Source organism: Tursiops truncatus, chromosome 19 (assembly GCF_011762595.2).
Source record: "Tursiops truncatus isolate mTurTru1 chromosome 19, mTurTru1.mat.Y, whole genome shotgun sequence".
In the NCBI taxonomy this organism is placed as follows: domain Eukaryota; kingdom Metazoa; phylum Chordata; class Mammalia; order Artiodactyla; family Delphinidae; genus Tursiops; species Tursiops truncatus.
This window is the reverse complement of record NC_047052.1, coordinates 18,759,942-18,778,810: the sequence shown is the minus strand read 5'-3', so window position 1 is coordinate 18,778,810 and position 18,869 is coordinate 18,759,942. Positions and strand designations below refer to the sequence as shown.

The 18,869-nt window shown below is 56.8% G+C and overlaps 5 protein-coding genes across 19 annotated transcripts in view; 2 read left to right on the top strand and 3 right to left on the bottom strand.

Annotated features, from left to right (window-relative positions):
* On the bottom strand, window positions 1-2,735 carry ACD (ACD shelterin complex subunit and telomerase recruitment factor). Its single transcript, XM_033844154.2, has 12 exons — window positions 2,604-2,735; window positions 2,388-2,521; window positions 2,142-2,235; window positions 1,979-2,055; window positions 1,824-1,868; window positions 1,674-1,708; window positions 1,368-1,519; window positions 1,193-1,289; window positions 1,020-1,106; window positions 454-827; window positions 233-324; window positions 1-151 (listed from the first exon to the last, which is right to left on the bottom strand). The coding sequence occupies exons 1-12, from the start codon at window positions 2,700-2,702 to the stop codon at window positions 73-75; spliced, it is 1,365 nt and encodes a 454-aa protein (XP_033700045.1). The 5' UTR covers window positions 2,703-2,735; the 3' UTR covers window positions 1-72.
* Window positions 2,736-3,496: 761 nt separating this feature from the next.
* On the bottom strand, window positions 3,497-12,998 carry ENKD1 (enkurin domain containing 1). 8 transcript variants are annotated; one of them, XR_012328308.1, is made up of 8 exons: window positions 8,965-12,863; window positions 8,674-8,868; window positions 7,934-8,106; window positions 6,800-6,925; window positions 6,537-6,700; window positions 6,296-6,436; window positions 6,110-6,210; window positions 3,497-4,133 (listed from the first exon to the last, which is right to left on the bottom strand). XR_012328308.1 is itself a non-coding variant. In XM_033844158.2 (8 exons), the coding sequence occupies exons 1-8, from the start codon at window positions 9,098-9,100 to the stop codon at window positions 4,107-4,109; spliced, it is 1,059 nt and encodes a 352-aa protein (XP_033700049.1). In that variant the 5' UTR covers window positions 9,101-12,862; the 3' UTR covers window positions 3,497-4,106. The 8 variants fall into 8 exon arrangements, 6 of the variants coding, with proteins under 6 accessions (XP_033700049.1, XP_073653003.1, XP_073653001.1 ...); XM_033844158.2 differs by having other exon boundaries at window positions 6,300-6,436; window positions 8,965-12,862; XM_073796902.1 differs by lacking the exons at window positions 3,497-4,133; window positions 6,110-6,210 and adding an exon at window positions 5,628-5,803 and having other exon boundaries at window positions 6,300-6,436; window positions 8,965-9,064; window positions 9,294-12,998.
* Window positions 3,804-5,521, top strand: PARD6A (par-6 family cell polarity regulator alpha). The gene is made up of 3 exons (XM_073796904.1): window positions 3,804-3,927; window positions 4,307-4,529; window positions 4,770-5,521. The coding sequence occupies exons 1-3, from the start codon at window positions 3,865-3,867 to the stop codon at window positions 5,519-5,521; spliced, it is 1,038 nt and encodes a 345-aa protein (XP_073653005.1). The 5' UTR covers window positions 3,804-3,864.
* Window positions 9,566-11,210, top strand: C19H16orf86 (chromosome 19 C16orf86 homolog). Its single transcript, XM_033844161.2, is given in 4 exon segments — window positions 9,566-9,679; window positions 9,889-10,118; window positions 10,450-10,697; window positions 10,801-11,210. Coding segments are annotated over 4 exon segments (993 nt in total). The 5' UTR covers window positions 9,566-9,574.
* A 3,080-nt stretch (window positions 12,999-16,078) lies between the features above and the next one.
* The window catches only part of GFOD2 (Gfo/Idh/MocA-like oxidoreductase domain containing 2), a 38,099-nt gene continuing 35,308 nt past the window's right edge, over window positions 16,079-18,869 (bottom strand). For all 8 annotated transcript variants that reach the window (XM_073796897.1, XM_033844343.2, XM_033844340.1 and 5 more), the window contains 2 exons: window positions 16,741-17,635; window positions 16,079-16,643 (listed from right to left, as the gene is read on the bottom strand). In XM_073796897.1, coding sequence (XP_073652998.1) covers window positions 16,553-16,643; window positions 16,741-17,635 — 986 coding nt within the window. In that variant the 3' untranslated portion in view covers window positions 16,079-16,552. The remainder of the gene's footprint in view (window positions 16,644-16,740; window positions 17,636-18,869) is intronic.

Below are 18,869 nucleotides of genomic sequence, written 5' to 3'. Positions count from 1 at the left end.
TGGTGTGAAGCCCTGTTTATCCACCCCCAGGCACGGACCCGTGCACGCATCCTCCCACGTGCTCACGACCCCTCACACCTGGGTTAGTTCAGCCTCTGGCTGTGGCTCCATCAGAAAGTGCAAGGCCCAGGCCACAAGCTGGGGAGGGAGCCTGGGAAGAGAACCATGGTTGTAAGCCAATGGAGACTGGGACGGGTAACCAAGAGAGTGGGGGCACCCCCCAGGCACTCACCTGGCAGCTTGGACCTGGGCACACAGGGAGGGGCAGGGTGGCTCGTACTCATATTGGAAGGCAGAACCGTCACGATGCGTCTTTGCGGGGTCCTGAAGGGGGCAGGTATTGTGTCTGGAGAGGAGCCAAAAAGCAGCCTAAAGGCCAAAAAGGCCCCTAACCTCATCCAAGGCCAGCCCAGCCCCATTTTACCCTCCAGTTGTAAGGGGTGCTATGCTCACCCAGACAGAGCTGGACTCCAGGGCTTCCTTGGTGGTTCTTGTCCTTGGAGAGGGCTGCCGAGTCTTAGGGGGTAACTCTAGCTTCTTGTACTCCAGACTAGGTCTCTGGGCCATGGTTACAGGGGCTTGGTGTAGACTGGGGGCATGGCCAAGGGGTGACAGACTTGGGGTGCAGCTCAGGGGTGGGGAGTTGGGTACATGGCTGGGGTGTGGGGAACTGGGGGGCAGGGGGCCATGGGCTGAGCAGATGGCTGACAGGGGCTGGGAGCTGCCCTTCTGCGCTGGGTCTGCAGCAGCCAAGGGCAAGGCAGGTAGAAGGCTGATACTGGCACCACTTTCCTCTGACAGCATGTGGCTGGGTAGGGCAGGGGCTCCTGAGGAGGAAGGGGACTCACCATGGGCACAGACCTCTCAGCTCAGACTAGCTGAATGACCTGTGAACATAGGCCTGCAGGAACTGTGTTCACCTCCCCACCCAGCTGTGCACGCTTTCACAGCATCCTGTGTAGCCCAGGCATCTAACTGATAGACAACACCAAGAGCATGGGGCCTGAGCACCAGCTTACCTGAGGAACTGGGTGAGGAAGGAGGAGAGGAGATGAGAGTCAGCGATAGGTCCTGTAGAGCCGGGTGTGGTGGGGGTAGCTCAGGGCCTGGCGGTCAGGGGAGGCTTATCAGCACGGAGGGCACTGGGCATGCAGGCACTCACTCCCCTCTTGACCTCTCCAATCCTCCTTACCCTGTGACCTCTGACCTGGGCCCAGAGAGCTCAGGATTTGCTGGTCATTCTCAGAGATGTGCAGCCATAGGCTGGGGACAGAGTACACAGCTTCTCCCTGTAGGATGAGAACATTCAGTTTGGCCCTTGCCCAACTCCCCACTCCGACATTTCCCAAGAGAAGCCCCAGACTGACCGTGGCTCTGCAGCGTGAGGCCGCCCAGCGGGTGAGGGGGGGTGCTGTGCAAGGGCCCGACAGCATCAGACAGCTCTCAGCCAGGCTCACTAGCGCCCCCCGATGCTCCTGGTCCTCCTCTACCTCATCCAGAAGTTGGGACAGTGAAAGGCCTAGGGACAGAGGACCCGGGGATGGGCTGAAGCTCAAAGAAGAGGAACTGGGGGGGGTGGGGGGGGGGAAGAGCTTATTAAGGAAGCAGAGGGCTGATTGCTGGAGAGATCACTCTTCAGGGAGTATGGGCAACTGACCAACCCCTATAAGTACCTGCACTGGGGGAGGTGGACTCTGAAAGGTGCTCCCTAGAGAAACAGAGGGAACAAGCCTGAGAAAAAATCCTGAAGCCTATCTGATAACACAGATTTTCCATTCCCTGACCGAACCACACCTGACCCAAGAGCCCAACCCCAAACTCACTGCAAGCAGTCATAGAGCTTTTTCCGCACATCCGGGTCCTGGTTGCTGGGAAGGAGAAGTAGGAGGCAGTCAATATAACTAGGAGCCCAAGGCCTATGCCAACGCCAGCCAGGCCTGGGTGGGGAGTACAGCTGGAGGGTGGAGGCATCACTTACCAACCAGTCACCCGTTCCCGGGGCTGCTCCGTGGGCAGCAGGCTGAAGCGGTCCACCTGGAGGTAGAACTCCGCGTGCTGGAGGGGTGAGTTCAGGGACCGGGTTTCAGGAGTTGTCAGGAAGTCGGGCCCAGTAACCCACCGAAGCCAGCCTCACCACTCACCGCGCCTGCCTCGGCGACTTGGACGCGGACCCCGCAGTTTTGCAGTAGCAGCAGCCGGCCTTCTGCCCCTCGAAAACCGAACTCCTTCTCCTCCCTGCAGCGAGCGCGATCCTCACTAACGCGCTTGCCTGAACACTGCCCCGCCCGCCTGGGGCCCGCCCTCCTGAAACCCGCCCACTTCGGGCTCAAGGCTCGTGCTCTCCCACCGGATTCCAATCTTCCCAGGCTCCGCGGAGCCTCTCTCACCAGTCCGAGGCGTTCAGAGCCTCCCGCGTCACCAAGCATCGAATACTGTGGGTCCCGTCGGACACAAGTAGCGTGGCCCCTTCAGACGTGTCGGGAGCGCGGGACGGGCCCGGGGCCTCGGCCTCCTGCAGTACCTGACGGCGACGACCTGCGTCAAACCCACCGCACGGGGCCCAGCACTGGTCTCCGGGCCCTGAGAACGGGGTGGGGACTCACCTTGAGCAGCTGCCCCGCCCGCGGGCTTGAGAGTGCCTCTGACCCTAGAACCAGCTCTCGAATCCAAGGCCGCAGAACCAAACTCCCCAGGCTTGCCATTCCCGCCGCTGTTGCCAGCCGAGCAACCCGGGACCGCGTTTCCCGCGAGCGCTGCGGCCCCGCCTCTCCTCGGAAGAGGAAACGTACGGCGGCTGGGCGGGACCTGAGGTCGAGGTCCCGCCCATGAGCGTGCCCGCGCGTGCGCACGAGCGCGTCCTATTCGGGAACTTGTTTGCAGACCCGTGTTGGTTCAACTGTATGCTGTCCTGCTTACTCTTACCCGAGCATCTCTCCAAGCAGCGACCGGGCGTTTGCGCCGTTCTTCAAGACTCCTGTGGCACTGGGCAGGAAGGGGCCAAGGGCTGGCTCCGATGGAGTGGGAGGGATCTGGGGCCTGAGGCTGCAGCCAAGGGTGGTCCGAGTGGGTGGCTCAAAGCCACTTCAACGCCTGTGACCCCAAGAAGTTCAGCAATTATTTGTTGTGACTCAGTTTCCTCATCTACAAAATGCGCAGTCTTGTTAGGCCAGTGGAAATAAAAGTACATAGCATTCACGCTTCCCTGGTGGCGCAGTGGTTAAGAATCCGCCTGCCAATGCAGGGAACACGGGTTCGAAACCTGGTCCGGGATCCTACATGCCGCTGAGCAACTGAGCCCGTGCGCCACAACTACTGAGACTGCGCTCTAGAGCCCGTGAGCCACAACTACTGAGCCCGCGTGCCACAACCACTGGAGCCCGTGCTCCACAACAAGAGAAGCCACCGCAATGGGAAGCCTGCCCACTGCGACGAAAGAGTAGCCCCCGCTTGCGGCAACTAGAAAAAAACCCGCGCCCAGCAACAAAGACCCAACACAGCCAAAAAAATAATTAATTTTAAAAAAGATTAACATGATAAATTACAAAAAAGTACACAGCATTCAACAAATACTTCCCTCTCTCCCCCCTCGGATTGGCCAAGCCCCTCCCCCAGATTCCCGGGACGCGGGGACCGTAGCGTAATGACGTAGAAGGACGCAAAGATTCTCCCACCCTTATCTCCGTTTCCTAGGAAACGTGGACTCCGCGTTCAACTCCCCGTCGCTGCCCTCTTGACGTCACGGTCCGGACAGGAGGGCGGGGCGAGTGCTACCTCCAGGGGCGGGGCGGCGCGGGCCGGCCGGGCTGTGCACCTGCGCCTCGGCGGTCCGCCTGGGGCATCATCCCCGGCCCGCCTGGCCCCGCCATGGCCAGGCCGCAGAGGACTCCGGCACGCAGTCCCGACAGCATCGTCGAGGTGAAGAGCAAAGTAAGGGCCCCTCCAGCCCCGGCTCCGGCCTCGGCCCTAGGAGCTTCCAATTCCCTCATTCTCCCCTTCCTGACTCGTTGGTCCCGACCACCTTTTTCTCTCCTCCATCCTCCACGTCCCATTCTCCGGCTTTTCTTCTCGCTTTCCCCCATCCATCCTCCTTCCTTCTACTGCCGGCCTCAAGAGTCCCTCTGTGGCCTGGGTACCTGAGGGCGGGGAGAAGACCTTGGACAGCGTCCCTTGTACTGGGTGCAAGGCTGCAGCTGTTGTGAAGCCCCCCCCCCCCCGTCTTTCTCACCCCTGCCACCTTCGGACCCGTGGTGAGAAAGGGCACGGACTCCATCCTAACCCCTCCCCGCCCCCCCACCCCGGCCTCCAGTTTGATGCCGAGTTCCGACGCTTCGCGCTGCCCCGCGCTTCGGTGAGCGGCTTCCAAGAGTTCTCTCGGTTGCTGCGTGTGGTACACCAGATCCCGGGCCTGGACGTGCTGCTTGGCTATACGGATGCTCACGGCAACCTACTGCCCCTCACCAACGACGACAGCCTGCACCGGGCCCTGGCCAGTGGGCCCCCGCCGCTGCGCCTGCTAGTGCAGAAGCGGGGTGAGGAGGATGGGGTACAGTGGGCAGCCTCTGTGGGGTAGGGTGACAGGGCAAGTCTAGAAGGGTTAGTCCATGCCCAGTGTGCCCAGGCTTCACCCTCTGCAGTCCCTGCCCTTGGCCTGACCTCCAAGTGGCAGGAAGTAGCTACAGTGCCCCCTTCCTCAGGCCTTGGCCTGATGGAAAAGGGCCCAAATGGGAAAGCAGGGTCTCTGATCTCAGCGTCCCCCTCTCGTGCAGCAGAAGCTGATTCCAGTGGCCTGGCCTTTGCCTCCAACTCTCTGCAGCGGCGCAAGAAAGGGCTCCTACTTCGGCCAGTGGCATCCCTGCGCACGCGGCCACCCCTGCTAATCAGCCTGCCACAAGATTTCCGCCAGGTTTCTTCAGTCATAGATGTGGACCTACTGCCTGAGACCCACCGACGGGTGCGGCTGCATAAGCATGGTTCCGACCGCCCCCTGGGTTTCTACATCCGAGATGGCATGAGTGTGCGCGTAGCTCCCCAGGGCCTGGAACGGGTTCCAGGCATCTTCATCTCCCGCCTGGTACGAGGGGGCCTGGCTGAGAGTACAGGGCTGCTGGCAGTCAGTGATGAGATCCTCGAGGTCAATGGCATTGAGGTAGCTGGGAAGACCTTGGACCAAGTAACAGACATGATGGTCGCGAACAGCCACAACCTCATTGTCACTGTCAAGCCAGCCAATCAGCGCAATAATGTGGTGCGTGGGGCATCTGGGCGTCTGACAGGGCCTCCTTCTGCTGGGCCTGGGCCTGCTGAGCCTGATAGCGACGATGACAGCAGCGATCTGATCATTGAGAACCGCGAGCCTCCCTGTTCCAATGGGCTGTCTCAAGGGCCTCCATGCTGGGACCTGCGCCCAAGCCGCCTACTTCCTGATGCCCGCAGCTCTCTGCCCTCCCTGGATGATCAGGAGCAGGCCAGCTCTGGCTGGGGGAGTAGCATTCAAGGAAATGGTAGTGGCTTCAGCCTCTGACAGGCAAAGATGCAGCCCCTTGCCCTTCCCGGCTGCTGGGACATGGCAGGGACTTCCCCCGTGGGGTTTTTTAGCTTGCTCATGGGCCCTCTCAGTCTGGGGAACATTAAAGGTTTTCTACAAATGCAGTTATGGTCCTTCTGTTTCCCAGCCCTAGCCTCCTCCTTGATCTCACAATCTTGCCTTCTGGCCTGGACATGAGGCAGGAGTGGAGGAGTGATAAGGGCAGCAGAGAAACCTTCCTGTAGTCAATCAGCAGGAAGGACACCAGGCTTGGCATTTCTAGGGTGAGAAAAGCTCTTATGGAAACAAACTCCACTGTGTACAAAAAGTTTAATTTTGACAAAGGGGTTAAGAGGCTGGGATGGCCCTTCCACAGCCACCAGTGACTGGGAAGAGTGCTCTGGGGATACTGCCCACCCACTGCTCCTGTCTTCAAACTCCACTCTATGATGGGGCCCAGTCCTGCCCTTTATAACCATGTAGCGATCCTCAGTGAGACCCCTGACTCTATCCCCATAAAAGGGCTCAGGCATCCATCTTCACAAAGACCTTGGGGCGGGAAAAGATCTTGATGGCTTCCTCTACCTGCATCAGCTTCCGGTCCAGCTCAGCACGATGGCTCTGGGCTCTCAGTGAATCCGCCCCAGCAGGCAAGAGCACCAGCTCATGCAGCAGCTGGCTCTGGCCTACAGGGGCCCCAGAACAGTAAGTGCTGGGCAGGGGAGCATGGTCCCCAGTGGGTTCCCCATCCAGCTTCCTTTGGCCACATACTCACTCTGGAGCAGATTGCTCAGTGTCTCCAGCCGCTGGTTCTCAGGCATGCAAGTGTGGCCAGGCGGCATGGCCGGGTCCGGCTGGCTGTGCTGACGGGCCTCAGCCTCCTGCCGCCACAGATCCCTCCGCTCCAACAAGCTGCGATGCAACAGACTCAGGATTGATAATCCCAGGGCAGATGCTGGCTCCCACCCACCATAAGTGTCCCTTACCCTGGGTGTTGGGCAGTAGGACCTACTAATGGGGAACGTGACCCTTCTGTGTGGCGTTGTAGTGCTCCTGGGCCTGCCGTTGCTGCTCCAGCACCTGTGCCAGGACTTGCAGCGAGCGAGAATGACGCCGGGGGGCCCTCTTGGCAGTGCGAGCATTGTGGGTAATGAAGTCCACACTTGGGCCTGGGCCCTGCAGGACATGGCAAGCATGATGAGGTAGCACTGTGTTGTGCCCCTGAACCTCCCCAGGATCCCTGCCCTACCTCCCAGCCCTCACACATCCTCTCACCTTAGCATTGGGACCTGGTGGGGTTAGCTGGGGACTGGGGACACGGGGTGGTGGGAACCCAGGGCCGCAACGGGAATGTGCCCTCAGGAAATGGGCAGGCTCTGTCCCAGAGGCAGGGCTGGGCTCCTGTAGGCCAAGGCATAGCAGAGGGATCAGTCAGGCTGAGGTCAGGGTCTCAAGCCATAAGACCAAGACTCTGCCCTTCCTGCCTTTCAGGATCTTTCTCTATCACCAGTCCTCTGGAATTGGCCTCCTTCGTCATGAAGGAGGACTTCTCCTCATCAGCATTTAAACATGTGTGTTTCTCACATCTTTAAGAAAACAAATACCCCTCCTTCTATCTCAGTCCTGGCTTCAGCCACCATTTCTTTTTTCTTTCCTTCCTAGCCAAGATTTCTGGCTCTGTCCCCACCAAGGTCACCAACAGCTGGTCTCCAAGCCCTCAAATCCAGGGTCACTTCCCTGGTCTCATCGTCCTCTGCCAGATCCTCAATAACTCCTGGGTCTCACTCCTGACATCCGCATCTGATTCTCCACCTGCTTGCTGGACATATTCCCACTGCCTGCGAGTCCCATAAATGCTCCTGATTCAACACATCCACATATGACCTTATTGTCTTTTCTCTCAATCCTGCCTCTCCGTCTCAGACCCGTGGACAGAGAAGTGGTGCCACTATCTACCCAGATAGAATCCTACCACCATACATACCCCTGCCCCTGCCCTTCCCATTGTCCTTAGAAATAAAAGTAAGAAGTGGATTATGTGGCCCTTTATGATGTGGGTACAGGTGACTTCTTGGCCTAACCTCACGCTCTTCTTCCCTCACAGTGAATTGAACACAGCATCCCCACTGCCCACACTCCCTCTGGTCTTAGGACTTCTATCCGTGAGGTTCCATCTCTATAGAATGTTCTCCTCCATCCTCCCCTAGCCTAATTCCTACTTGCCCCTCAGAATCACCCAGCCATCATCACTCCTGAGAAAGCCCCCCAGCCCCACTCTGCAGCAGAACCAGCTATCTCTTAGTCCCCTGTTACCTTAGTTCCCTGCGGTTTTCCACCCTCCTCATAACTCAGATCAGAGTATAACTGTCAAAAAGATGGGCAATACTTCTGGCTGCCTGAGGCAGGTACCTGCAGCTGGGCCTTGACATGGGACTTCACTTTGTCATACTTGGGTGAGCGCCAGAGAGCCTTCAGGGGCCTGGACTGGTCCTGCTCCCGGCTGTGCTCCTGCTCACGGAAGCGCCTCTGGATCTCCCTGATCCGCCTCAGGTTCTCCTTCTCATGGTCTTTAGGGTCCTTCCCTGGGGAAAAGATGTTGCCAGGCTCTGCCCTACATACAGCTCATGCAATCCAACTCACAACAGAGAACACACAGGCCCACACCCTGCCTCCCACAGAAGGATCTCCCTGACATCTCCATCTAAGTCCACCTCGTCACCTTGTTCCCTTCCTCACACAGTAATTATCTTCTTCTATTCCTGATGATTTTCTACATTTTTTATTGCGAAGTATACCATTAATCATCTTGCATATCATATTCACCAGTTCACTTGTTTATTGTCTCTCATCTTGATTCGATGATGCTCTTCTCCAACCTTGTTTTCCTAGCACCTATAGGGCCTGGCACACAGGAGACACTCAAGAAACAACCTTTCATTGATGCATGAATTAATGAAGCTGAGCTATGGGTTTTCTGGGGGATACCTCATCTAGTCCTCTCCTGCGAGGAAGAAGAGAGGACTTTTATAGTCGGGGAAACTAACAGTCAGAGAGGTAAAGCCTAAGCCTTCCTCAGGGAAGGAGAAGCAGCTGCTTTTGATCTCAGCTTTGACTTCAGACTCGCCCCGTCCCTTCTGTCCAGAACTTACTCTTGGGAGAGGCCCCTGGGCCTAGGGAAATACCCCCGAGCTGCAGCAGCACGCCACCCACGCCGCGCCGGCCACGCTCCAGGATTTCTTGGGCTCCGGGACCGATGCGGGGTCCGCGGGGAGGGGTGGCGTCTAGGTCGGGGTCCGGAGTCAGCAGGCCCAACTTCAGCGTGCTTCCCTCAAGGCGCCCTTGGGCTGAGAGGCCAGACGGGGCGGAGCGCAGAGTTCAATGGTAGAGCTGGGCCCGACCCTTGCTCTGGCTTCGCCAGGGTGAGGCACCCCACAACTCACCCGAGGCCGGCCGCCGGTAGTAGTCAGGACAGAGCGTAGGGTCTGGGGGGATGGGCCCCGAGATGCGGGAAGGACCCTCGCACATGCCGCCGTCGTCCTTCTGCAACAATGCACCGAGGCCTGCCGGGCTACGCATCTCCGGCCCCGAACCCCCTTCCTCAGCCCAGTACCTCCTCCCTGGACCCGGGCCCTGACCCCAGCTGTGCCGCCTTGCCTGCGTTCCTGGCCCTCGCCCCGCCTCCCGACCCTGGCCTGCGCTCGCCACCTCCGCTCTCAGCCCACTTCCCTGCCCCGCTGGCAGCCCCTCCTCACCCGGGCAGGGTACTCACCCAAGCAGTTTCACCGCCCACTGCCGCCACCCGACCTCTTTGCTGTTGCCAGGTAACAATGGTTTCCGTCCCTGAGGTCAGGGGCCAATGCCCCTGGCGCAAAGCCTTCTGGGGCTTGTAGTTCCAGCTGAGGGTGGGGCCAGACCGGCTGCCAGTTGCCCTTCGCAACCCGGCCCTTCTCCGGGGTCAGCTCACGGTCTACCAGTCTAGGGTCCGCCCTCCACCTCCCACCCCCCACGTCCCCCAAGCAACCGTCGAGGATGCACTGATCCTCCGCAGCCATGGCCTCAGCAGGGGCTGAGAAGCGGCCAGGGGCCCAAGAGGGAACAGCATTGGGACAGTCACAGCTTACGGAGGTGCCTGGTGGCCATGCGCAGAATTCTGAGGTGACCATTAGGCTGTCTAGCCTTCAAACACTTGGCCACAGAGCTTTAGGAGACCAGCTTCTGTGCAATGACCCCCTAACTGCCAGGACAGGCTCCACAGCCTGGGAGGGGCATGGGCTGGTGCCCTTCATCTGTATTTGGTATCTAATGGCTGATCCCTGTATCCTTTGCCTGGCCATGGTGACCAGTTACCTATGTGTCACCTCTAGTGTCCAGTTATGGGAGACCAGTGCCTAGTGCCAGCCCATGAAGCCTGCCAAACCCAGGGTGAAGACAAGTGTCCAACAGGGCCAGTCTCAGAGCCAAAGATCCAGGAGGAAAGACTCAAGCTGGAGGAAGAGAGGCACAAGCCAGAGGTGCAGGCACTAGAGGAGAAAGGCCCCAGGCCTATGGCCTCCATTGTGAGGACCAGTCATGGTCTGAAGAGGAAGCTGGTCAAGTGAGGGGGCTTTCAGAGGGAAGAAGCTGAGGGCTGGGGAGGTGGAATGGGGGTGGATTCCGTAGGATTCCTAAATCGGGCATTCCTGCAGTGTACATACTTATCCCCTGCCACCACCATCACTCCTCCCCTCTTCTGTCCCTCAAGAGCTCTGATGTAGGGAACATCCAGAGAGGGAGTCTCAAAGCCTTGTAAGGGGCTGAACTCATGAGCTCTTGGCCCCTGTCCAGCCCCGGGCCTCACTGACCAGGAAAGGGACAAGAATCTGGGCCTGGGGTGGTAGGTAGACAGGGCTATTCCCTAGGACAGGGCACAGGAGCCAAGGCTGGAGGCTGGCTCCTCAGGACTTCTTGTCCCCTAGCCTCCCAGGACCTAGCCACCAAGCCCATCCTAGGGCTGAAGCTGAGCTGCCACAGGGGATGCCGCTGCAGAGGGAGGAGCGGGAGAGTAGCCAGAGTGAGCCCTTGCCGTCTGCCAAACAGCACAAAAAAGCCAAGAAGCGCAAGAGTGTGGGAACCCCAGTGCTCCCTGTGGTGGCCAGCACAGTGTCTGCGTCCTCAGAGACCTTAGGACTGGAGCGTGAGTGGCATTCCCCGGGCCTTCCCTTTATCCCCCGCCTGCTGGACCCCTGACATGGCACAGCTTGGCGCTCCAGCACCTGCCCTGCCCCGGGTCCTTGCAGGAAAGGCCCAGCGCCTGCGGCCCCTGTACCAGTACATCAACTATTGCAACCCTGAGCTGAACCAGGCACGGGAGGGGGACAGGGAGGCCGAGGCTGAGGTGAAGCCTGAGTCGGAGCTGGCCCTCATCCCCAAGGAGACAGGTGTGGAACAACTGTAGGCCTTGCTGCCCACGGCAGGTGAGCTGGGCTCAGGCCTCACTTTGCCCTGCCCCAATATGTTCATGACCCCCACCTACACTCTGGTTCCCCTGGGAGAGGAAGCTGGCGAGGAGCCTGGGGGTTCGCCCAGCCTGGGCGTCAGCGGTTGCCTCAAGGCTGAGATGCTCAAGTCAACTCAGGTGGACACCAACAAGATGCTAAGTGTCTGCGCTGCCCCACTTGCACCCCCACCCTCTCCTCAGTACAAGTGACTGTCCTGCCCCACTGGGGGCTCCCCTTCTCCCAAGCCTGAACCAGAGCAGCAGTCTATGGCCCTAGGCACTCAGGTGGAAGAGGGGATTCTGCCCCTACCCCTACTTGGGATCTTGGGTTTGCTAAAAATAAACGTTTTTCCTTTTCTCAGACTGTGATCCCCCAAATAAGATGCCTGAAGAGGGAGAGGCTGGGAAGAAGGGTGGAGGATTCCCCAGTAGAGTGAACTGGATTGCCCAAGAACTTGACAGAAATATAGATTCCTGGGCACTACCCCAGGCCTAAATGAATCAGAATCTGCAGGGGCGGGGCCTGGTTCTGTGCATTTAAAACCTCCTCAGATGAACCTGAAGGTCAGACAAGATAACAGTGGGGATGGAAAGGCGGTTGGTAAGGAAGAACTTGGGGAAGAGAAAGGAAAAGAACTGTCACGTCATGGGAAGCGGGTGCTTGGCCTTGCTCCCTGTCTCCCAGGGAAGGGGCCTGCGTTGATCTGACCTTGAGGGGACCAACACTTGGAATCTTCCTTCTGAGGTGGCAGAGTTCATTTGCCTGTCCCAGGAGGGGCAGCTCTCACAGCTGGACCAGACTTTGCCCCCAGAGTGGCCCCTGGTGACAGAGGAATTGGTGCCTTTTTCTGGCAGGCAAGGGGTGGTGGTAGAGGTGAATGTTCTCTTTGGACCCCTGTGGCTGAGCCACTGGATGACTGCGGCGCCTGATCCTCAGGGGTCTCTGGGAAGAGGGGGCCAGTGCTGGCCATTTTGGAAAGCCCCTATCCTGCTGCTTCCTGGTCCTCTTGCATGTCCCTCAGACATCGTAAACACAGGGAATTCCAGATTAAATGGATTTCTCCTCCCTCCAACCTGCTTTTCTTCCTGCTTCTCATCTACACAGTTGTTCAAGCCAAAATCCTGATATCACCCCAGACCCCATCCTATTCTTTGCTCATTGACTCCTGCCAGCTAATCAGGCATGAAGGCAGGTGAATCTACCCTCTCAGACAGAGAATCTCTCGGACACCCGTCAGCACCCTTGCCTGGGACAGTCATCTCCAGGTGAGAGCTCACTAGTCTCCCTGCCTGTGGGCCCTTGCCCCACCAACCCACCCAATGATTCTGCTACACACTCCTGAACCCCTGATGGTGTTGCTACCCCTCTAGCACCCTGCTCGTTTTACCCCAACTACCTTAAAACTTTTTAGTGGCTTCCTGTAATTCCCTGACCAACTACACCTTTTCTTACCTTCCCTCTCTGCCTGTGGGGCTTCCCCTGCCTAAAATGCCTTTATTTCTTCACCCTCAACCTGGCTAGTATAACATGTACCCTTGAAGACTCACGGCGCCTTGCTTCCTGCTGAGCCAGGCAGCACCCAGTGCTGTATTGCCCTGCATTGTAGCGTCTACACGCTACTACCACTGTGGGTTATATAACTATTTCGGGGACTAGACTGTGAACTCCCCAAGGCCATGTGTCATTGCACCGCATCAACCTAACAGAGGGGCCCCATGAAAGGCACCAAGATAAGGAGACCAAGGTGGGGAGCCAAGGAAGCTGCAGAGAGGGACAGGTTAGGATCTGAAAGGCTGAGGCCATCCAAAGTCCAGGACCATATGGGGGGGCCCCTGTAAGAATGGCCTGGCCGGGCTTCCCTGGTGGCGCAGTGGTTGAGAGTCCGCCTGCCGATGCAGGGGACAGGGGTTCGTGCCCCGGTCGGGGAAGATCCCACATGCCGCGGAGCGGCTGGTCCCGTGAGCCATGGCCGCTGAGCCTGCGCGTCCGGAGCCTGTGCTCCGCAATGGGAGAGGCCGCAACAGTGAGAGGCCCGCGTACCAAAAAAAAAAAAAAAAAAAAAAAAAAGAATGGCCTGGCCATCCAGGAAGGGAGGGGGTGGGCAGGCCCATATGGAGGAAATAGGAAGAAAATGGGCATAATCCCAGGCTGTTCCCTCTTTTAAGGGTCACTTGGATGCTCACTGGCCCCATGACAAGGCCTCAGGGCAAGCCGTGGGATCAGGACATTTATTTTTTTTGCCCACACTTCTCCCTGGGCAGTGACCTGACTGAGCTAGGAGATACTTCTACAGGGACCATGCAGACTGAAACGCTGTCCATAGGGATGAGCACGAATTCTCCAGGAATTTTAGAGGTAGAGGGCTCTTCAAGATAACTGAGTTTGATCTCCTGACTTTATGGCTGAGGAAGCAGAGGCCTGCAAAGGAGTGGCCTTGCATGAGACCACACCCTGGGGCCCAGGGAGGGCCTGCCCTTTCCTGAGCCCTGAAGATCTCTGAACCTGGGGGCTCTCTGGCTAAGGCCTGACCCAAGAAGGCTGAGCATCTCCTTTCTCTGTGTGGTCTCCAGGGCTGGAGGTGTCGGTCAGGCCAGCACTGATAAGGAAGATCTGTTCCTATTTCTTCACAGGTGACGTAGGAAATACTCAGTAACCACAGAAGAGTCAGTCTGTTTCCTGAGGGCTTACTCACTTGTCAGGCTTGTCTAAGCAGGGTGGGTGATAGTAGCCACAGAAAGGAACAAGACACCACTACCACTCCTAGAAGCTCACTCTAAGTGTGTAATGCTAAGGCAGCATAATTCAAGGAGACGTGATAACAGAAGGGCTGAGGACCAGAGCTGTGGCGCCACAGGTAGTGGGGGTGACTGCCACTTTGCCTGCAGGAGTGAAGAGGCAGCTCTCCAGCTGCTTCCTGAAGGAGAGAGTTGGGTGGCCTTCCAATCAGAGGATATGCCAGGGATGAAGCCTCACTAGTGTGGAAGATGTCAGCCCCATGTAGGAGGGCCATTTAGCATGGCTGAAGCAGAGGCCTGGCTATCAGACCAGGCTGGGTGTAGGCAACGAGGGATATTGGCCTGACGTTTTGGAGAGGTTGCTTGGGCATCAGCGTGAAGGGCCGAATAAGGAAGGGAAAGACTGGCGATAGGGAGGTGAGGAGGCTGCTGCCATTGTCTGGGTGAGTGCGAGGCCTAGATTTGGTCGGGGGTTGGAAAATAAGCAAAAGGTATTCTGGAAGCTCTCTTCTGCTTGCTGTAAGAGAGAGGAAAAGCTAACTGCCTTTTCATTGGCTTGGAAAAACTTTATTTTGACCCAAGGAAGATCCTGAGATTTGGGAAACAGGTCCTGGAAGGTGATGCTGACTTCCTCCAGGAGGGGGAGCTGCAGGACAAGCCTGGAACCAGTTGACTGTCACCTCTGGGAACCAGAACCCTGCTGGCTTCCTTGGGAACAGGCATCTGGGCCACTTCATGGTACCTCTCCTCCCCCACACCAATCCAAGAGATACAAGATGGTAAAGATGTCTGAGGGATGGCCATGGACCTAGGTTCTGCAGAGTACCAACAGAGGACCTGGGTCCTCAAGAGTAGCTCTGCCCTAAGCCCATGTACAGTCGGCCCCAGGACTTGGTCGGAATCCATCTTTGTAAACCAGAGGTTTTATTGCAGTCCGATAAAACCTAAGTGCCACTGTGGGTCAATAACATGGCCCTTTCTTAAGTAAGAGCATCTGAGTCGGATGCAATGGATGCATGTGCTTTCTTGGTCAATACCCAAATTTAGGGGGGATCTCAACATCCTGTTAACACACAGAAGGATGACCTGGAGCTGAGCCGGGAGGAAGGGAGCAGCTTCTCCTCCTTCACCTCTACCAGCATCCTGCCTGGTGGGGTTCTTTCTACAGTCCACCTACTAGTTCAGGCCAGGCTGAGATTCCTGCTGTAGAGAGGAATGTAACCTGGATGAGGACCCGAGTGGGGAAGGGCAATGCCTGGGCACTCAAGAGTCTGAGATGCCACAGGCACTAAGGAAGGAATAGTTCAGGGTCAGGCTCTGTAGTAAGAGGACCCTGACCAGGCTCCTAGCTCTGTCACTTATAACTTACAGGAGGCAAGTAACTTTGCCCCTCTCTGCTCTGAATAACGGGAATATTAATAGTAGTACCTCGTAGAGTGGTTTGGATATTAAATAGAATAATACACGTGAACCATCTATCCCTGGGGCCCCAATATGCAGTAAGTACACCCCAACACTAGCCACTGTTATTTTACCTCACAAAGACAAGGTCTGAAACCAGGACAATACAGGAAAATAGGCCTGGTGACTCCTATAAAGGGTGCCAGGAGGAAGAGGGAGCCCTCTCTGAGCCTCTCTCTTTCTGGTGAGGAGTCCACAGCAGGCCAGAAAGAGGGAAGCTTAGAGAAGGGGAAAGTCTGGTCCAGACTTAATTCTGGCAGAGGAACAAAGGAGTCGATGTGTCCTTTCCCACCGTCCTGCCCCACCTGCCTCTGACTGACAGGGTTAAAAGCCTCTTCCTGTGGGGAGAACAGGTTAGTAAAAGCAGAGCTGGAGACTGGCTGGCTAGGCCAGGCAGTGCTCGGCTACACCCCGGCTACAATGCTTCCGAGGGGCAGCGCCTTCCTCCAGTTCACCCCGTCTAGCCTCCCTGGGGCCACTCCTCACCCCTCCTCTCCCAGGGCTCCTCTGGAGCCAACCCCTTGGTTTCAAGAACGGAACCCTTCCTGACCTCCAGCCCAGGGAGACCTCGAACTCTCCCACTATCTCGCCTTAAACGTCAGGCCTGATTGGCCCCCTGAAGTCTTAAGTCCTGTTTGCTGAGGAAAGACTTCTTGGAGGGCTCCAGAGGGATTCAGCTGCAAGGAATAAGCCAGGAGATGAGGGCAGACAGTGGTAGGAGCCTGTGTGTCCCGCTAGATAGTGAAGGATCCAGAGCAGGTCAGGGCTGCCATAGAGCCACAAGGAAAGAGAAAAATAGAAACAAATCTACAACAATCAACAAGCCTTTCATTATTAAAGAAACCCAATCTACCAAACAAACAACCAACAACCACATGTCACAGTGTCAGACTTTCTGATTTATTAACATTTATCAGATGTCCCAGAGCTCTCCCTTGTCTCCTCTCTGCCAACTCAGGGGCCCTCTGCCCTAGGTCAACAGCCCCTGAGAGCTCATCTACTACAGAACCCCTCCTCCCCGCCAGGGAAGGGGCAGCCTGCAGGCCGGAAGGGCTTGGTCACATGGGAGCGAGGGCAGGTGCAGATCCCTGACGGATGACTTCCTGCCCTCACCATTCCTGAGATGCCCCAGCCCAGGACGGGCATGGAAACAAGGCCTCTTGTCATTTCTCCTCAGGCCTGAGCAATCAAGCCAAGCTGGCTCCTTGCTGTGCTTTCTCATCCAGTTAAGACCACAAATAGGCTGATGAAGCCCCCAAGTCAAGCCTTTGCTGGAACTGCTCACACACTGGGGGCAGCTCCGCCCTGTGCAGTGTGCCGGCCCTCTCAGCCATGGCAATAGGAACGGCACCGCCTCACCAGTCTGAGGAGTAAATGAGCACTGGAGGGGGCGTTCTCCTGGGGCCACCTTCAGATTCACCCGAATTCAACTCTGCCCAAGTTGACCTATCAAATGAAAGACACTGTGCTATAACCAAGCCCTCCCATCACAGCTCCTCCCTCACCCTTTGCCCCGTGGCAGGGAGCCCACGTGCAGGCTCACAGGTTATTCCGCTGGAGCGCCTCACACAGGTTCTGGTTGGCGTCGGGCTCCTCCGTCAGCACCTCCACAGCCTCCCACTCCCCGGATCGGCTCGACCGTTTGATGGCATCCACCACGCTCTGCATGTAGAGCCCATCCTCGAATGAGGCGGCCATGGAGACGGGGGTATGGTCCCACGTGCGGCGGTCCCCCTGCCCCTGGAAGGACTGGCGCAGGGCCTGCACCATGTAGACCATGCCCTTCAGGTAAAGCAGCGGGACATCCTGGGGCCCCTGCTCGGGGAGCCCCGTGCCCACAGCCAGCGAGTCCCTCAGCAGCAGCTCCTCTTGTGTGGCAGAGTTCTTCTGCCCGTAGAGGTCAGCTCCCCGGGCAACAAGGCGTCCCGCAGAGCCCACCACCATGACCTCGTGCACAAAGGCGCCTGGCATGTTGAAGTTGAGTGTTACTGTGCTGCACACACCCCCACCCATAAGCATCTGGAAGAAACAGAAGTCATCGCTGGTGACATGCCGGATGCCACGGATGGCTGCATTCTGCCTCACAAAGGTCTTGAGCAGCCCATGTACCTTCTCGGCTTTCTGGCCAGTCAGGTGGGTCAGCAGGTCCACAATGTAGGTGCCCATGGTGTGCAGGCCCCCACCGCCCATGAGCTCATCACAGATCCAGCCGTAGTTGGGGCTGAGCAGGCTGCCCGAGTAGACGCGGGCATCACAGATCATCACTGCACCCACGTAGTGCTCGGCAATCAGCTGCTTCATGCGCACGAAGGCAGGCAGGAAGCGCAGCACGTTCCCCACCAGGCTCATCAGCTGTGGGTAGTAGCGCGAGGCTGTCACCATCCGGAAGGCATCCACCGAGGTTGCTGCCTTCTCACAAACCACATTCTTCCCAATGCCTGAGAATAAAACACAGCAGGAAATCTCAAAGTCCCAAGGGGTTTACACTGGGAAAAGAAAACCCATTTCTGGAAGGCAGGTGACTCAGGAAAGCTGCCTGAGACCAGGTGGTGACCTGGGACAAGAGGAAAGGTGATCAGCTTGGATGAAAACAGTACCCAGTGACTGGGACTAGAGAAAGAATTATGGGCTCGAGAAAGAGAAGCAAGTTCTTAAAGGAAAAATGAAAGGAGTAGAGGCAGAAGGTGCAAACCAGGAGTGGGAGGTAGAGAGGTGGTACAAGGTTAATTTTATGTGTCAACTTGGTTAGGTTATGGTGCCCATCGAATACTAGTCTAGACACTGCTGGGAAGATATCTTTAGATCTGATTAACATTTAAACCAGTAGACTTTGAGTAGAGCTGATTACCCTCCATAATGTGGGTAGGCCTCAACTCATCAGATGAAGACCTTGAGAAAAAAGACTGAAGTTCCCTGAAGAGGAAGGAATTCTGCCTCCAGACTGCCTTCAGACTCAAGTCTGCAACATCACCTCTTGCTGGAACTCAGATTTGCTCTGCAGATTTCAGATCTGTCAGCTCCTACAATAGCATGAATCAGTTTTTAGAAAATAAATCTCTACCTCCCTCTCTCAATGTACATCCTCCTGGTTCTGTTTATCTCAAGAACACTGCCTAATACAAGTGGGCTGGAGAGGTGGACATGCTTCTTGGACATGCTTATGTACCTTTATGCATTTATTAGATCATCAGCTTGGGGTAAGAAAATCAAATCTATATTCTAGGGGATGAGCTTGGCACTCTCAGTTGTAACTGCAGAAAGGGCTCTAAGATTCCTCGCAGATTGTCCTCTGAAAACACTGGTTCAACAAGTTAGTGTAGTCATAAGGCCCGAAAATGCTTGGCTCCAGTAGGAGGGGAAAGGGAGAGAAAACATCCTTTCTGTCTCATGCCTGTTCTGAGTACATCGCAGCTGGAATGCACCCAGAGAGCAAAACAAAGCTAGACAAAGCCCTGAAGAGAGAGACCAAGAGGACTGAGCAGCTCCCACACGAGGAAAAGGAAGGGATCAACACTCCTCCACATCATGAGATGAAAGCTCATGAGGGTACGAACAGCCAAAAGACACCAACTCCTGGAGTATTCCTGTGAGCTTGGGATGGTTCAAGCAGAAGAAAGTCTTATGCTAGTATCTTCAACAGAAAACTTACAAAGCCCAAGAAGTCGTATGGAC

Excerpts from the sequence above, each read along its gene's own strand:
- ACD (XM_033844154.2), bottom strand. The coding sequence starts at position 2,702 with ATGGCAAGCCTGGGGAGTTTGGTTCTGCGGCCTTGGATTCGAGAGCTG. Across the intron at positions 2,522-2,603 it reads GGGCGGGGCAGCTGCTCAAG|GTACTGCAGGAGGCCGAGGC; the intron begins GTGAGTCCCCAC and ends CGTCGCCGTCAG. Across the intron at positions 152-232 it reads GCCCAGGTCCAAGCTGCCAG|GCTCCCTCCCCAGCTTGTGG; the intron begins GTGAGTGCCTGG and ends TTCTCTTCCCAG.
- PARD6A (XM_073796904.1), top strand. The coding sequence starts at position 3,865 with ATGGCCAGGCCGCAGAGGACTCCGGCACGCAGTCCCGACAGCATCGTC. Across the intron at positions 3,928-4,306 it reads TCGTCGAGGTGAAGAGCAAA|TTTGATGCCGAGTTCCGACG; the intron begins GTAAGGGCCCCT and ends CCCGGCCTCCAG. Across the intron at positions 4,530-4,769 it reads CCTGCTAGTGCAGAAGCGGG|AAGCTGATTCCAGTGGCCTG; the intron begins GTGAGGAGGATG and ends CTCGTGCAGCAG.
- ENKD1 (XM_073796900.1), bottom strand. The coding sequence starts at position 9,100 with ATGCGTAGCCCGGCAGGCCTCGGTGCATTGTTGCAGAAGGACGACGGC. Across the intron at positions 8,869-8,964 it reads CTACCGGCGGCCGGCCTCGG|CCCAAGGGCGCCTTGAGGGA; the intron begins GTGAGTTGTGGG and ends CTGGCCTCTCAG. Across the intron at positions 5,804-6,299 it reads ACTGAGCAATCTGCTCCAGA|AAATGCCAAGCCTGGTGTCC; the intron begins GTGAGTATGTGG and ends TTCTCACCCTAG.